Raw genomic sequence first — 13,324 nt, 5'->3', positions numbered from 1 at the left:
TGCATTGACACACAAAGTTGCTAGGAATTAAGACAGTGTCCCATTTGTTAATTGTTATTACAATAGATCTACTGAAATAAATTAAATATGTTTTGTTATTCTGGGAAAATGTGTCTTTTGACTGGTACTGTATGTGTTTATGTCCAGTTTGTTTACAGAGAAACGTCAGAGAGATTCCCGCCTATCTTTAGAAGATACAAATTATCTGAATGGTTACATAGACTTGAAACAATGCAGCAGTTGGAATGTAAGGAGAGCAGAGCAAAGATTGATCACGTTTTTACATGTCAAAATAAAACTCAAATCTCAGCCAATGAAAGCAGGTATACTTAAAAGTTTCAAGAAAAAAATATCTATTGACTTATTACCATTCTGAAAAGTCTGCATAAAAAAAATATTTAGCTGAAAAATTATTTGAATGAATCATTTATAAGTGTTTTGAAGTTATGAAAAATGATTGATTTAGACGCTAAATGCTGGCTGGAGCAGACTAAGTGGCTGCCCTAATGCTACAGGTCACAGAAGCAGATAGGGAAGCCATGGCAGGCCTCCAGCATCAACACAGCCAGCCAGACTAGCTACCATAAATCAACACTACCACCAATCTCCAGGTACTGCAGGTGCTTGCTTGGTAACAGGCTTGGTGTGTGTGCCTGTGTGTGTGTTTGTTTGTAAACCATACTCCAAAGGGTGAAACAACCCCACTTCATAGGCACATGAATTACACCCCTCAATGTCTTGGCAATGATATGGACTTGTTTATGGGTAAACAGAGGTAAGAGTATAATTAGTATTTCAGTGATCCTGTAGGGTGTCTGGCTTATGCTGTGATGTCAAAGAACAAAGCTGTTTGTGTTGGTGAGGTGACAGCGAGGGGGGTTACTTTAACCTCTGTTGTGGTCGCAGCACCTGACTCACCAGCACAGCGGCTTGAAGACAGACTGTTGAACAGTCATTCTTATTCATGTGTACACCATCACTAAAGAGCAAAAATAGCACATGTGCATACTAAATGGTCCATCAATCAGCAACAGTTCAACTAAACTGTTAGAGAGTACTAGCACTCAGAACAGCTCATTCAAGTCATGTACTCAAGCGTGAGATTCGACCAAGTCATTGAAAGGTTAACTGAAGACATGACTAAGTGAAAATGAATGGGTGCAAATAGATGACCCATATTAAGCCCTCTGAGATGTAAGAGAGCTGAACACGCATTTAAGTACTTCTTTTATTTGATGCGAGTGACACAAACCTGGTTTAACTTTAACCAGTGCTGTTTGGGCAGCTGCCTCTTCTTATATGGAACTCTTTTGTATCAACATTATGAAAGCTGAAAGCTTTTCAGGCAGCAGAGCAGAATGCACCATTATTATCCCTCTTACACCCTTGTCCTCTTTATTCTGACGGGTCATCTGGATCCCCACATTAACCTGCAGTAAAGGCTGGGCTTACAACAGCTACTTAGGACAAACTGACCCACCAGTATACTGTTAAAGCTGGACCTGATTGTGGTGAACAAGGCCCTTACTGTAGATATGAGAGGAAATGTGCACTATGCAGGTGTCATTCTGAGCTTCTCTATTCCAAGAACTCTCTGGTAAGCTAACTTTCCATCAACACCTTGGATGTGTCTCCCAGGTCCTCTAGGGTAGGCCTATGGGAGTGGAATCTAACGACTGTGAGCTTTAGCATCGTTAACATTTCCCTGACAAGCGGCTCTGCCTCTCTTGGAGACTGCCTTGCATTTTCTCTGGCACAGTGTGAGTTGTTGTAGCAACTAGTGGCCCGCGAGTGAATGAAGCAGATGTGCAAGTCATCTATCACCTGACAGCTCCCACTCCTCCCGTCTGAGCAAGTCATCACCGTGACAGCCAGCCCAACCAGCCTCATCAATTACAACAGCACCCTACCATTAGGGCACAAACGCTTTTCTCCTACAACACATTCAACTGCTTCCCAGTCTGCAAGATGGACCCTCAATTAAGCCTGAATAACTTTCCCTCTGAAAGAATGTCTCTCTCTCTGAGCTTCTTGGTGTACAGATTGCTTCCATAGGATGAACTCTGTGGTGATTGATCTGCATGATCCCTCTATGATATCTCCTCTCTTCCTTTCTAGGCTACAGTATGTGTGGCCCGTGTTATAATGGCAGCATAAATCCCTAGAATGAACTTGAATGTCGTGTACCATTCAAAGAGATAGAGCCTTTGTTAATTAACATCTATTTAATGTGTTATTTATGTGTAATTAATAAAGGCCTATGTCTATTGTATCCCAGTGTTTCTCTTCAGTCTCAATAGCCAGTTCAACCAGTATAAACCATTATCAGTTCCTCAATGGGACTTGCCATACCAGTGTATTACAGAAGTGAAATCAAACCCTCAGAGCCATGGCTTGTTAGTGTTGTCCTGTTTCTGTATTCCATCCATACTAGTCATGAAATGCAATAAACACAGCAGTTTAAACACAGCCAAATATCAACGGAGACTAACTCACACTTTCAATCACACAGTTTACAGTGAGGACAGTGACAGCAGGTTAGCACATACAGGTTCAGCTCTTTCACATGATTTGTACACAGGGTTCAGGGAACAATTTGATATCAAAGTATGTCAGAAAAGATACAATGGTATAAATAAGACATTCATATAAAAATAAGCTTTTACAAAATATACTCTATTTACCAAAAGTGGAAAATGTGTCTGTTTTTATGTTGTTTACATGACTTATTATTGTTAAACACAGTCAGCTTAAAGTGAGCGTTGTCATCAACACAGTCCCTGCAGAGTACAGGAGAGGTGATGCACAAAAACTAACAAAAATGGGCTTCTCCAGACTAGCAGCAAACAGAGAGAAACCATGTAGCATCGTCATCCCCACCTTTATCTGGAACATGTCTAAAAAGTCATATCCCAGGCTCATTCAATTCCAGTGTGTTACTGTATATAGCATGTTCTAGATTAGGATGTATACAAAAACACAAAACTCCAATTAAGTAAAGTCCCTCATCTATTCAAACAAGACTTACAGTTCCAAAATTACAAAATCAGTAGTTGCTTTATAGAATAAATTAATATCATTTATTTGCTCTAGATACATTGTGTTAAATATTTCCGATGGCAGTTTTAATTTCTTTTGTGCATAGGTATGAGTATCCTATTCAGCCAGGAGCAGATAACTCCAGTAGTAAGCACAGTCCAGCAATCTGATCCAGCATGAGTGAGGAGCATTGGGGTGTGTATCCATCTACCTGCTCTCCAGTCACATGCCAGTGGATACAGTGCCCTCAGCCCTGTTATAGTCCAAGATAGAAGCAACACCGTGGCCCTCCAGAGACAACTATGAGACGAACTGTGTCAATGTTCATGTCCTGAAGCCACCAAGTCCACAGGCATCTCAGTGTTTATCCTTAAAGAGTCTGACGAGGGCCTCGTGCAAATACCATCATTGCTCCATCCTCCGTTAAGTTCTGTCTATGGCTGGAGAGCAAAACCGCATCCTAGAGGTTGTTCCACTGTGTCCATGCTAACACAGACACACACACACACACACACACACACACAAAAACACACCAATAAATACTCTTATTTGCAGGTGTACACCTCTGTCCTCTCACTGCAGGTGTTGCACTTGACATAGCAGCACCAAAGGAACTTGCAGTTGCACTGCCACACGCGGGAGTACTGGTGTGTGTTGTAGCCCCGGCCGCAGCACATCAGGTCACATCCACTGATCTGCTGCATCACTGTCTTGTTGCACACCCGGCCCTGCGTCCCCATACTTCCTGTCACAGTGTCCGCCTCACAGTAGTTGGGAGACCTGTCTATGTACACCAGGTCCGTATCCATGGGTTTCCGGTAGGAGTGGGGCTTTTTGATTTTGAGGAATTTAGGCCGCTTGTTGCGGCTGGCTTTGACTGATTCCACGTGCACTGCATGGGCATACTTTTCTTTGAGAATGTAACCAAGCTCGCGGAACTTGGGAAGTGTAGTCCAGCAGGTTTTGGTGGTACAGGAGCCTGAAACACCGTGACACTTGCATTCCAGACGCATGTTCTTCTCCAGGATCTACAATACAAACCACCAACACAGGTTAGACTCACAGCTACACTGACAAACAACAAACAAACAAAGTGTATACATCTGTGTAACATATGTGTAAAAAACTATGTTGCAAACTAAAATGACACAACCTAACAAAGTAAAACTTTGGTGATATTTCTCAGTTCATGTGAAATACACATTGGAGAATTAAATGACAGTGTTGGGGAGAACCCAACTCTACCATAGCTCTGTGGTATGTACAGAAGCCAAACTTCTGTATCAGATTGCAGGCTCGTTGTGTGTGATCACCACACACAAACAGAAACGTCAGGAGTGTCAACACCACGTGCTGAGTGACTGGGATTACTGGATTCTGTACTGATGACAACCAGAAGTATCTTTCAAGGGAAATAAAAAAAACGTGACAAATCTGCTTTCATTTTCTCAAACATCACTCACTCTTTTTAGTTTTTTTTTTCTCTTTAAGTCCCAAAACTACAACACATCTAGGATGACTACATTTGCACATTGATGCAACTTGATTCACAAACAAGTCAACTTGTGTTCCTCAGAAAGGGCCAGTGAGAGCTGAGGAAACATGTTTGTAAGCCTTCTGTCTCATCCACTCCTTGGCTCCCCAGTCCCTAATCCATCAGTGGTTCTGTGACCAACACTTGTGACAGCCTTTGTCTGCTCGTATTCGACCTGGTAGCTGTGAACCGCGCTCCTGCTCAGTGTCACTGCTTTGATTAGCATAAATAAAGGAGGGGGAGAACTATCAAAACAGAGAGGCCATTTATTACCAGAGAGAAGGGAAAAAAGGAAAACCACTGATAGTCTGAATCCACGAGTGTAGTCGGTTTACTGAGAGGCAATTTAGCTGTCTAGATAAGCAAATGTGAATTCAGGCCCCACACAGAAAGACAGCAGTGAACTGCTGTACACAATGTGTGAGAGCAGTCTTTTCACTCTGTCTGGGTACGTGTTGGCGGTGTGAATCAGGTCTCTGTGGCAAAGAGGGAGAGAGAGAAAGTGTGTGTTTGTGAGAGAGAGAGAGAGAGAGAGAGAGAGCAATAGAGAGAGAGAGAGAGAGAGAGAGAGAGAGAGAGAGAGAGAGAGAGAGAGAGAGAGAGAGAGAGAGCAATAGAGAGAGAAGCAGAAATGACTTGTGAGGTGCTTCTTTCCTCTTCAGTAACTCCAGTGTGGTAGAGAGGAGCCTCGCCCTGACTGTTTGGCAGATTATTCTGCTCGTTCTTTCACTTCCAGACTGGTTGGAGTCTCTGAGTCTCTTTGCAATGTTCTGCAGCCATGGACACACAGGAACCGTTATCTGACAATGTGAACGAGTCTCTATATAGTTCTGCTTTTTTAGGGGTCATCCACAAGCCACAAGTTATCCGCAATCTTAGATTTATGCATACAACATGTTAATCCATAAGAGAAACTGAAATCTCTGATCAACACTAGTAGTAACAATTTTCTTATATGCTGAACCTGATGAATGACACCATGACACGTGCTCATTATATTAGAGAAACAGGTTTCAGGTCCAACAGAAACCAGCATATGGGACCAAGCTACTGCCTTCTTGGACTGTGTCAATCTGTGTTCAGCCTTGAGATCTGGGTTGTAATCAAACCCTGCCACTTCCCCTAAGAGCTCCTCTTTATTACCCAGCCTGTTTAAGCTTGGCCCCAGTGCCCAGATCCCTGGAAGCCTCCGTCGTCCCAGAGCAGGAGATTACAAATGACAACAGCCATGGTTCCTGAGCCCTACCTTACATACCTTAATCCATGTCATGAACCCACACTCTGGGCTCCACTCACCCATCTTTACCTACTTCACTGGCACTGCTTCACTTCATGTACAGTTTCAAAGTTTGACTGGCCCCATCGTGGCTCTATATTTCAGTCAGTTTTTTTAATCTAGAATGTTCCAGTCCACAGACAAGCAGCTGTCACATACCTTGCGTCCGACTTCGTTGTTGTGCAGGTTCATGAGTGTCCTGGCACTCTGCTTGACCTCGCGGGCATCGACAAAGACCTTGGAGAAGCCCAGGCCGTAGCTGATGTCCGCCGAACAGCCGCCCCACTTCCAGCCCTGGCCCTTACTGTAGAAGCCCTGCTTCTCCTTGTCACAGCTGCAGTCGCTCAGATTGCCCTGTGTGCACGCCGCTGTGATGGCGTGAGCCACCCCGGCCGCGATGATGGCGTAGGTGAATGCAGCCTCTTTACTGCCTGGGGAGGAACACAAGCACAGTAGACTTAGATGTGGAATGTATTCATTAGCTTCCAGGGTAGCAAATATCTGATTGTGTTTTTGCTTAGTAAGACAGAGGTTGGGAATATGGAGATCTCTGTGAGATCTATAAGTTGATCTCATACTGAATGGGTTGAATTAACTGAATATCACCATATGAGCAAGGGTAGAGAAAGAATGGGAAGTGAATCTGAATATTTACCCAGAAAGAAGTTTGATATTAACAGAGTGGAATCTTACATCAGAGTCTTACTGACAGATCACTCAAGGCTGCAGTGTTCTGTAAAGTGACCTGGAAACTGTCCTGCCTCTGAACTACAATATCTCTCCACAGAATAGTCAACATAGCAGGATGAATAAGAGGGCTGTAGGGAAGGAAGAGTTATTGATCTGATCACAGGCTGGTACAGAGGTTGTAATCTCATAGGGAGTTAACATTACTGATCTCAATGGAGGCATTAGCTATCTCAAGTCCAGTTTACAAATCATTTACGCACACCAGAGGGTTTGATTTATTGGCAAATAATTAAAAGTTAACCTTTCATGATTTATATAGAACATCCTTTGCCAAGTTCCTAAGTCATAACAATAAGAGAAATGGTCTTACAGCAAGAAACAAGAGTGAAAAAAGAAATGCATATTCATAGAAACTAAATAATTCTGTTGGCCTATCTAAGTAAACAAGAAGCAATTGATGGCTAAATCCATCATTTCCATGTAAACACTCCTCTTGTATAATTTGGTTCAAACAAACATGATATCTCTCTCTGTACTTCCTCCTCAACCCAAATTCTCTATTAGGATCTGCCCTGTTTTTGATAAACATCTTAGAGATATGTCCTCGCCATTGGAAAAAAACTCACATTAATGCATCAGTTGTGTGGACGTTTTTATAGAGTTGATGGGCTCTGTGCCAAAAAAGAAGGTGTGTCGGCACAAAGTCAGTCAGTCCTGACTGCTCACCTTTCCCCAAGAGTTTTGGGTGCTTTGGATAAAAGCAAATGATTATTTTATTATTTAATACCAGGTAACTGGGCTCCAGTGGAAACCTACAACTGAAACCTACAAACTATTAAACTAGATATTACTGTTGATATTGTGATTTTCAAAAAGAACCATTCTCCTTCTTTATCTCTGAACAAACTTCCAAATTAGACCCAAAATATGATGAATTTAATGTGAATCACAATTGCCAGAGAAAAAACATCTGTATTTTTACAATGACTAAGGATGACAACAAAACATATGCTAAGATGTGATGACTAAAACACTAATTTTTGATATTTTTTTCCCCAGGTTTGCAAGCTGCAAGCCACTCAAGCTACACAGCAACAATGGCATTCACTTCTGACCACTCTCCTTTATATCTAATCTGATCAGTGAAACCAATCTATTTGGCATGGTTGTCCAAGCCAGACTCTTCAATATTCTAAACCACTCATTCATAGTCTAACATATTGCAAAGGACCACCGTTTCACTTAAACAGCAGGAAAAGATGATCCCCCTCACCCCAGCAGAGGTACATCAAACAGAGCCACACACTTTACATACAACCAAATGTTTCCATCTATCCATAAACATTTCTATTTTTAGATAAGTATTTTTGGACAACAGTACCGGTATATCGGTTCCCATCTTCCCTGTGTGTAACCATAACTGGATTATGTAATAGATTTGAAATGGCAGAAGGACCAATTTCTCCCAAATATTTTGGGAACTCCTGGTGTTCTTAGTAAGCCTCTACATTGATGCCACTGAGTAACATGCATTGATATTAACTGTAGGCTATCCATGCCCCATGCCAAGTCAGCATCCATCAATGTTAAGGGTCTGAACTGATATTCCCTTGTTCATGAAATTTAATACATCTTATTAGAAATCTTAATTTTTCCTAGATGCTTTCCTCCAAGTAACTTATACCCGTGGTAAGATCGACATCCTTACAGTGAGAGCCACAGCACCCAACATTAGAAGGGGATAAAGGCCAGTGAATGCGTCTCCTGAGACTGTGCAAGGCTGAATAGAGAGGCTGCCAATGTTCACAAGAGCTTTGTTACAGTGCTGGCTTCAAATAGGCTGCCGAGAAGTGTTCAGAACTCCACTTGCTAGAGAGACAAGGCCTGTGTTAAATGACACTACCTCGAACTTTTCACTGGATCCTTTGAACAGCAAAATATATGACATATTGGTTATGGTTATTACAACGGTACAAACCTGTGGTGAAAACATGTACCCTCCTTTATCATTAGACCATGAGGGAATTCATCTATGGCTTTAAGACCAAGCACCATGTGAATTCTTATTTGAGTAGGTTATCCAAGATGACCTTGTGCGCTTTCATTACGCACAATGTTGAGCCAGGCAATTTCTCCGGTTATCTCGGGATATGTGAGGAATTGAATAACAACTGATTGATACAAATTTCTAAAAATGATAGGCAACATACCCACTTTCAACTCTTTTCCGAAGACTGTCCTTTCTCCAAGTGCAGAACAGTTCCAACGCCCGTTTTTAAACTGAAATTGACACTCGTTGATGCCCATTTGGGCTCCCTCTCCGATGACGATAATGGCATCGGGGCGACTCTGGCAAATAATCCGTTGCCGAGGAGCCAAACCGGGAATCTTGTTACAGATTATACTAGCTCCTAGTGCCACCACAGATGAAAAGCCGCTGTGAAGGAAGAATAGGAAAACATAAAAATAAAAAGTTGATTTGGTTCATTTAAACGTAACATTTGTGGGGTAAATTTAGAGGAAGGAAAAACGTTCAAATGCGAAATTAATTGCATCCCAATTGCGAAGTTTTAAATAAAGGTTTTGGAGATGGCTGCAAAAGTGAGTTTGAGTATTAAGGAAATATGTGTGTGTGAGTACACTCGAGTATGATGAAGAAATAAACCAAATATTCACATGAAGCGTAGGCTACATCTACAATTTGTGTGGGTTAATTGAGCAATTCTATCTAGTCTATAATAGGCTATGATAGCCAAATGTACAACTGATCCATATATATAAATTGACTAATGCCGGAATTGTGTCAACAGAAAAAAGTTTTAAAAATGACAAAAAACTTACATAAATTCATGCATTAGGATTCAACGTGGTGCTTATTTTTCTCAAACCACAATTTACTGTCACTTACACAATAATGTTTCATTAATAGGCTACTTACCCAATTTTTAAATACACAATCCCAAGGCAAAGTAAAACCCGAAAAATCCAACGTCGTGTTCTTCGACTCATGGTGCCTCTACGCTCAGTTTCATACAGCGAGTAGAGAAAGTGATAAATAGGTATTTTCCGATAGTGTGAGCCTACTCTTGGCTAAGGGAAGTCCAGTGTATCTCCACGTAGGTATTGTAAACGTATATCCAAAACAGATACAATCAATTCAGTTATAGTTACGATATCCTTAAACTCCCCTTACGTAGCTCCTTTGCTGTGCCGTCTTGTCATTGCGAGGGTGTCACAGGTAACACAAGAGATGAGCTCGTGTTGAGCCGTGATTATCTCTTTCTCACAGTTTCTCAACAACCCGCAGATCTAGGCTATATATCTGGTTCATCTATCAGGGGCGTGTTCAGAGCACATGGGGCCCTTCTCAGGAATCCCACAGAATCCCTCTGATACTCAAATTGTGGGAAATTAATGCACCTGTTTTTAATAGCTTGTTTTCACTGCCATAACAACCATCGCTTAATGTAAAAGACACAGACATACATTATAAGTGTTGTCAATCATTTTAAATATATTTGATATTCATTCTCTAATTTAAAGATGCTCTGGTCTAATCAATGAGCTGAGAACCTGCATGCGTAAAAGCGCAGACTGTGTCGGTACATTGGAGAGACACATCTCATACCCTTTATGATAGTGCCATCTACAGAGGCATTTTGAGTGATGCAGTGCATTGACATGCAAACGAACGAATTGTTCACAGTGTAATATGGACAACTGTTCCAGACAACCAGTGCAAAATAATAAACATATTATAATGGATAATTATACTTTGTTAAAATATAGGCAAAATCTGTTTCCATCTGCGATGGATGAGCTCCTTGACAACAAATAATTCTTAGTTTTGTCCTCCAAGTAGTTCCGTAGTTGATCAAAACAGTGAAAACATTAGTTTGTTGCTCTCTGGTCTGGTCGAACCCTAATTGAACATGAACGGCTACCAATATCTTACGAATGATTGCCTTATTCAAATTTTTTCTTTTCTTCAAGACGCTGATTTGATCAATACATCAAGTGTCTGTAAGGTAAATATCAGATGTTCGACACTTGCGGAAGTAGCCTACATAATATCATAAACCTGTATTCACTTAGGTTTTACTGTTCGGTTCTGTTGGGGTTATCTAGCAGTGGCACGAGGCAGCAGATACTCCTTGGTTGTGGCGGTAAGTTGTATCCCACATTCTGTCGTAGTAGCACATCATTAAAGTTAGGTGACTATTGTTCATACAATCTCATTGTGATTCAGACGAATATATAGCCTATAGCCTACATTAAGATTAATAGGCTGTACATTTTACGTTTCATTTCAGGGAGATGTGTCTCCAACGGTGGGGTTTCTGCAATATCTCCGTAGTTGGGGCAGGACGTGGTAAACAGCAATGGAAGGCGTATTACCTGCGTCGCTCTCACCTGGAGTTGAAGATGACAAGGGGCAGGTCCAGTGGAGACTACTGCTGCAAAAGCCTTCGAGGTCACTCAGGTAGGCTAAATATTTACTCATGTGGGTTGTTTCTGTTTGACTAAATACAGTTTATAAACTTTTGTGTGAAGTGACATTCGTTTGTTTTCCAGGGAGAGTGGTGGGGCTAGATTATCTTAAAGGCAACAGTCCTCAGCTCTTTGACTTCTATAGCTGCACCCCCACGGTCTGCAGTGCCTCTTCTGATGGTACAGTCCGGGCTTGGGATGTCCAGAAGGTGTTTTTTAAGTCTATAAGTATTTATTTTCCGTTTATGTATGTGTATTTAAAAAGGGTGTGGGGTTATATTGTTCAAGACATTGTATAACTAGTAATTTATCATTCTATCCTATAAGTGTTCTTTCTCCCCTTCCAGGGAGAGCAGTTATGGTGCAGCCCTTCGCAGAGTCCAATGACAAGCCTTGTTGTTGATGTTTGTCATGGAGTGATCATCACAGCTGACTCCACTGGAGTCATCAAAGCCTGGCAGGGGCAGACTGGTCAGGAAATGGCTTCCTACTCTTCTGAATCCCCACATTGCACATTACTACAATACAGTATAGATAACAACTCCTATGTCTCAGTGAGTCAATTGGTCATTTTCTAGTATCTGGTTAACTGAAAACAACCTATTATACAACACACAATTACCACAATACCACCAAAACCATGTTTTTTTCTCCAGGTGGGGACCAGTCAAGGTGCTGTTCATACTCTTAGTAGTCCATCATTGTCCAAGCTGTCCAGTCTTGTGGTGTGTGATACATTCAAGGTCAACCTGCTTCAGGCTTCACCAGACAAGAAATGGATGTTGGCTGGAACAAAGGAGAACAATGATTTGAGTCCAAAGGTTGATCTTGATGTTTATACTTAATGGAAGGAATATACTAATCAGCCTTAATGTAATAATGCTAATCCTAGTATATCTATTTGTTATCCATGCTTTGATGTCATTCTAAGGTGATCTCCAGTCAGAGTTTGGTGATGCCCACTGAGCAGGAGGAGCCTCAGTCCCAGTGCCTGGCAGTCCCAGGATGCTGTGCGGTTGCCTTCATACCCTCCCAGCTTGCCAGACTGGCCACCATCCATCACAGAGACAACTTACACAACAGAACCCTCTCCATGTTTGATATTAGCATGAAGAAAAACAAATACAAGTCTGAAATTCAGGGTAGTTATGGATTTAAAGTCATTCACTGAATGTGAATACATCAGATGTCATTACTGAAGCACATGTCTTCCTCAATAATTTGGCCGGTCATAGTGATGGTTCTCCTTTCAGTCCAGCAGGTGGCGTCATTTGACGTGGGGATTAACTCCACAACTTCAGATGTACTCTTGGAAGCCAAGGGCAGCACTCTGGTGGTAGTGGCAGATAAAGTCCTAAGGGTCTACTCTCTGACAGGAGCCCTGCTTGCCAGCTTCTCAGACCATACAGAACCCATCACCTCCATTTGTGTGGTAAGGTATTTTTAAACCTCTGGTTCATATCTATTGCTGTGCTCCATATCCATCACCCCTTAGACTACGTTTGATGTCACCGGTGAGCATTGTCTTTCAGGATAGTTTCCATGTGGTCACTGCATCCCGGGACCTCTCCCTTCGGGTGCTGACATGGAGCAGGGACTGCAACAAAGGACTTACTCTGGACAGCCGATACCACCTACTGGGAGGCTCTCACTCCATGTCCAGGTACAGACACAATGGCAGACATCCGAAACACCAACAACACAACTTCCAGCTTTAGCTATGTTTACCAAAGGATCATCTTGAATTGTCTGCTGTGTGTTTTCCGGTTGACAGAGGGTTCACTAGAGTAGTGTGTGACTACTCCAGCATCATAGCCTCTACCGAGGCAGTGGATGGAAGGGATGTCCTGAAAGCCTATTCTTTCAGCAACTGATCTACATCGCCCTCCATGATGTTCTTCCTTAAGGGCAACCACTTAAGTCTTGATGACAAACAATTAAATCTGTATTACAAATGGACTTTACAGATTCATTAATCAAGTGTGACAGAATTATACAACTGTAATTTGGAGGCACTATATGGGTTTGTAAGCCTATGTACCGAAAACTGTTACTATGATGACATTTTTATTTGGTTTAAATATATTCATATTCATTAGACAATACTTAATTAATAACTACTGGTTTGTTTGTAGCTGAGGTATTTTAGTACAGTACACATTAATACCAAAGAGAATAAGGCTTGTATAATGCTGCACATGCATGCTAGACCATCCACACGTTATGCAAGTCTTGGGATGTTACCTTATTACAACACTGAGGTCAAACAAATAAACATCTAGAGTCATCTGTGG

General features: G+C 41.7%; 2 protein-coding genes across 2 annotated transcripts; one reads left to right on the top strand and one right to left on the bottom strand.

Annotated features, from left to right (window-relative positions):
* Positions 1–2,411: 2,411 nt before the first annotated feature.
* wnt7ab (wingless-type MMTV integration site family, member 7Ab) lies at positions 2,412–9,811 on the bottom strand. The gene is made up of 4 exons (XM_084680051.1): positions 9,478–9,811; positions 8,750–8,976; positions 6,009–6,280; positions 2,412–4,067 (listed from the first exon to the last, which is right to left on the bottom strand). The coding sequence occupies exons 1-4, from the start codon at positions 9,546–9,548 to the stop codon at positions 3,585–3,587; spliced, it is 1,053 nt and encodes a 350-aa protein (XP_084536177.1). The 5' UTR covers positions 9,549–9,811; the 3' UTR covers positions 2,412–3,584.
* A 603-nt stretch (positions 9,812–10,414) lies between these two features.
* fbxw12 (F-box and WD repeat domain containing 12) lies at positions 10,415–13,317 on the top strand. The gene is made up of 10 exons (XM_084679670.1): positions 10,415–10,567; positions 10,668–10,705; positions 10,853–11,022; positions 11,115–11,239; positions 11,378–11,584; positions 11,687–11,851; positions 11,962–12,172; positions 12,284–12,462; positions 12,563–12,693; positions 12,805–13,317. Exons 1-10 carry the CDS (start codon positions 10,472–10,474, stop codon positions 12,902–12,904), a joined length of 1,422 nt encoding a protein of 473 aa, XP_084535796.1. The 5' UTR covers positions 10,415–10,471; the 3' UTR covers positions 12,905–13,317.
* Positions 13,318–13,324: the final 7 nt, after the last annotated feature.

The sequence above is a fragment of the Hypomesus nipponensis genome, chromosome 18, assembly GCF_054491055.1.
Source record: "Hypomesus nipponensis isolate SF chromosome 18, ASM5449105v1, whole genome shotgun sequence".
Classification (NCBI taxonomy): Eukaryota; Metazoa; Chordata; class Actinopteri; order Osmeriformes; family Osmeridae; genus Hypomesus; species Hypomesus nipponensis.
The sequence above is the reverse complement of the archived record's forward strand: the minus strand, read 5'-3'. Positions and strand labels throughout refer to the sequence as shown.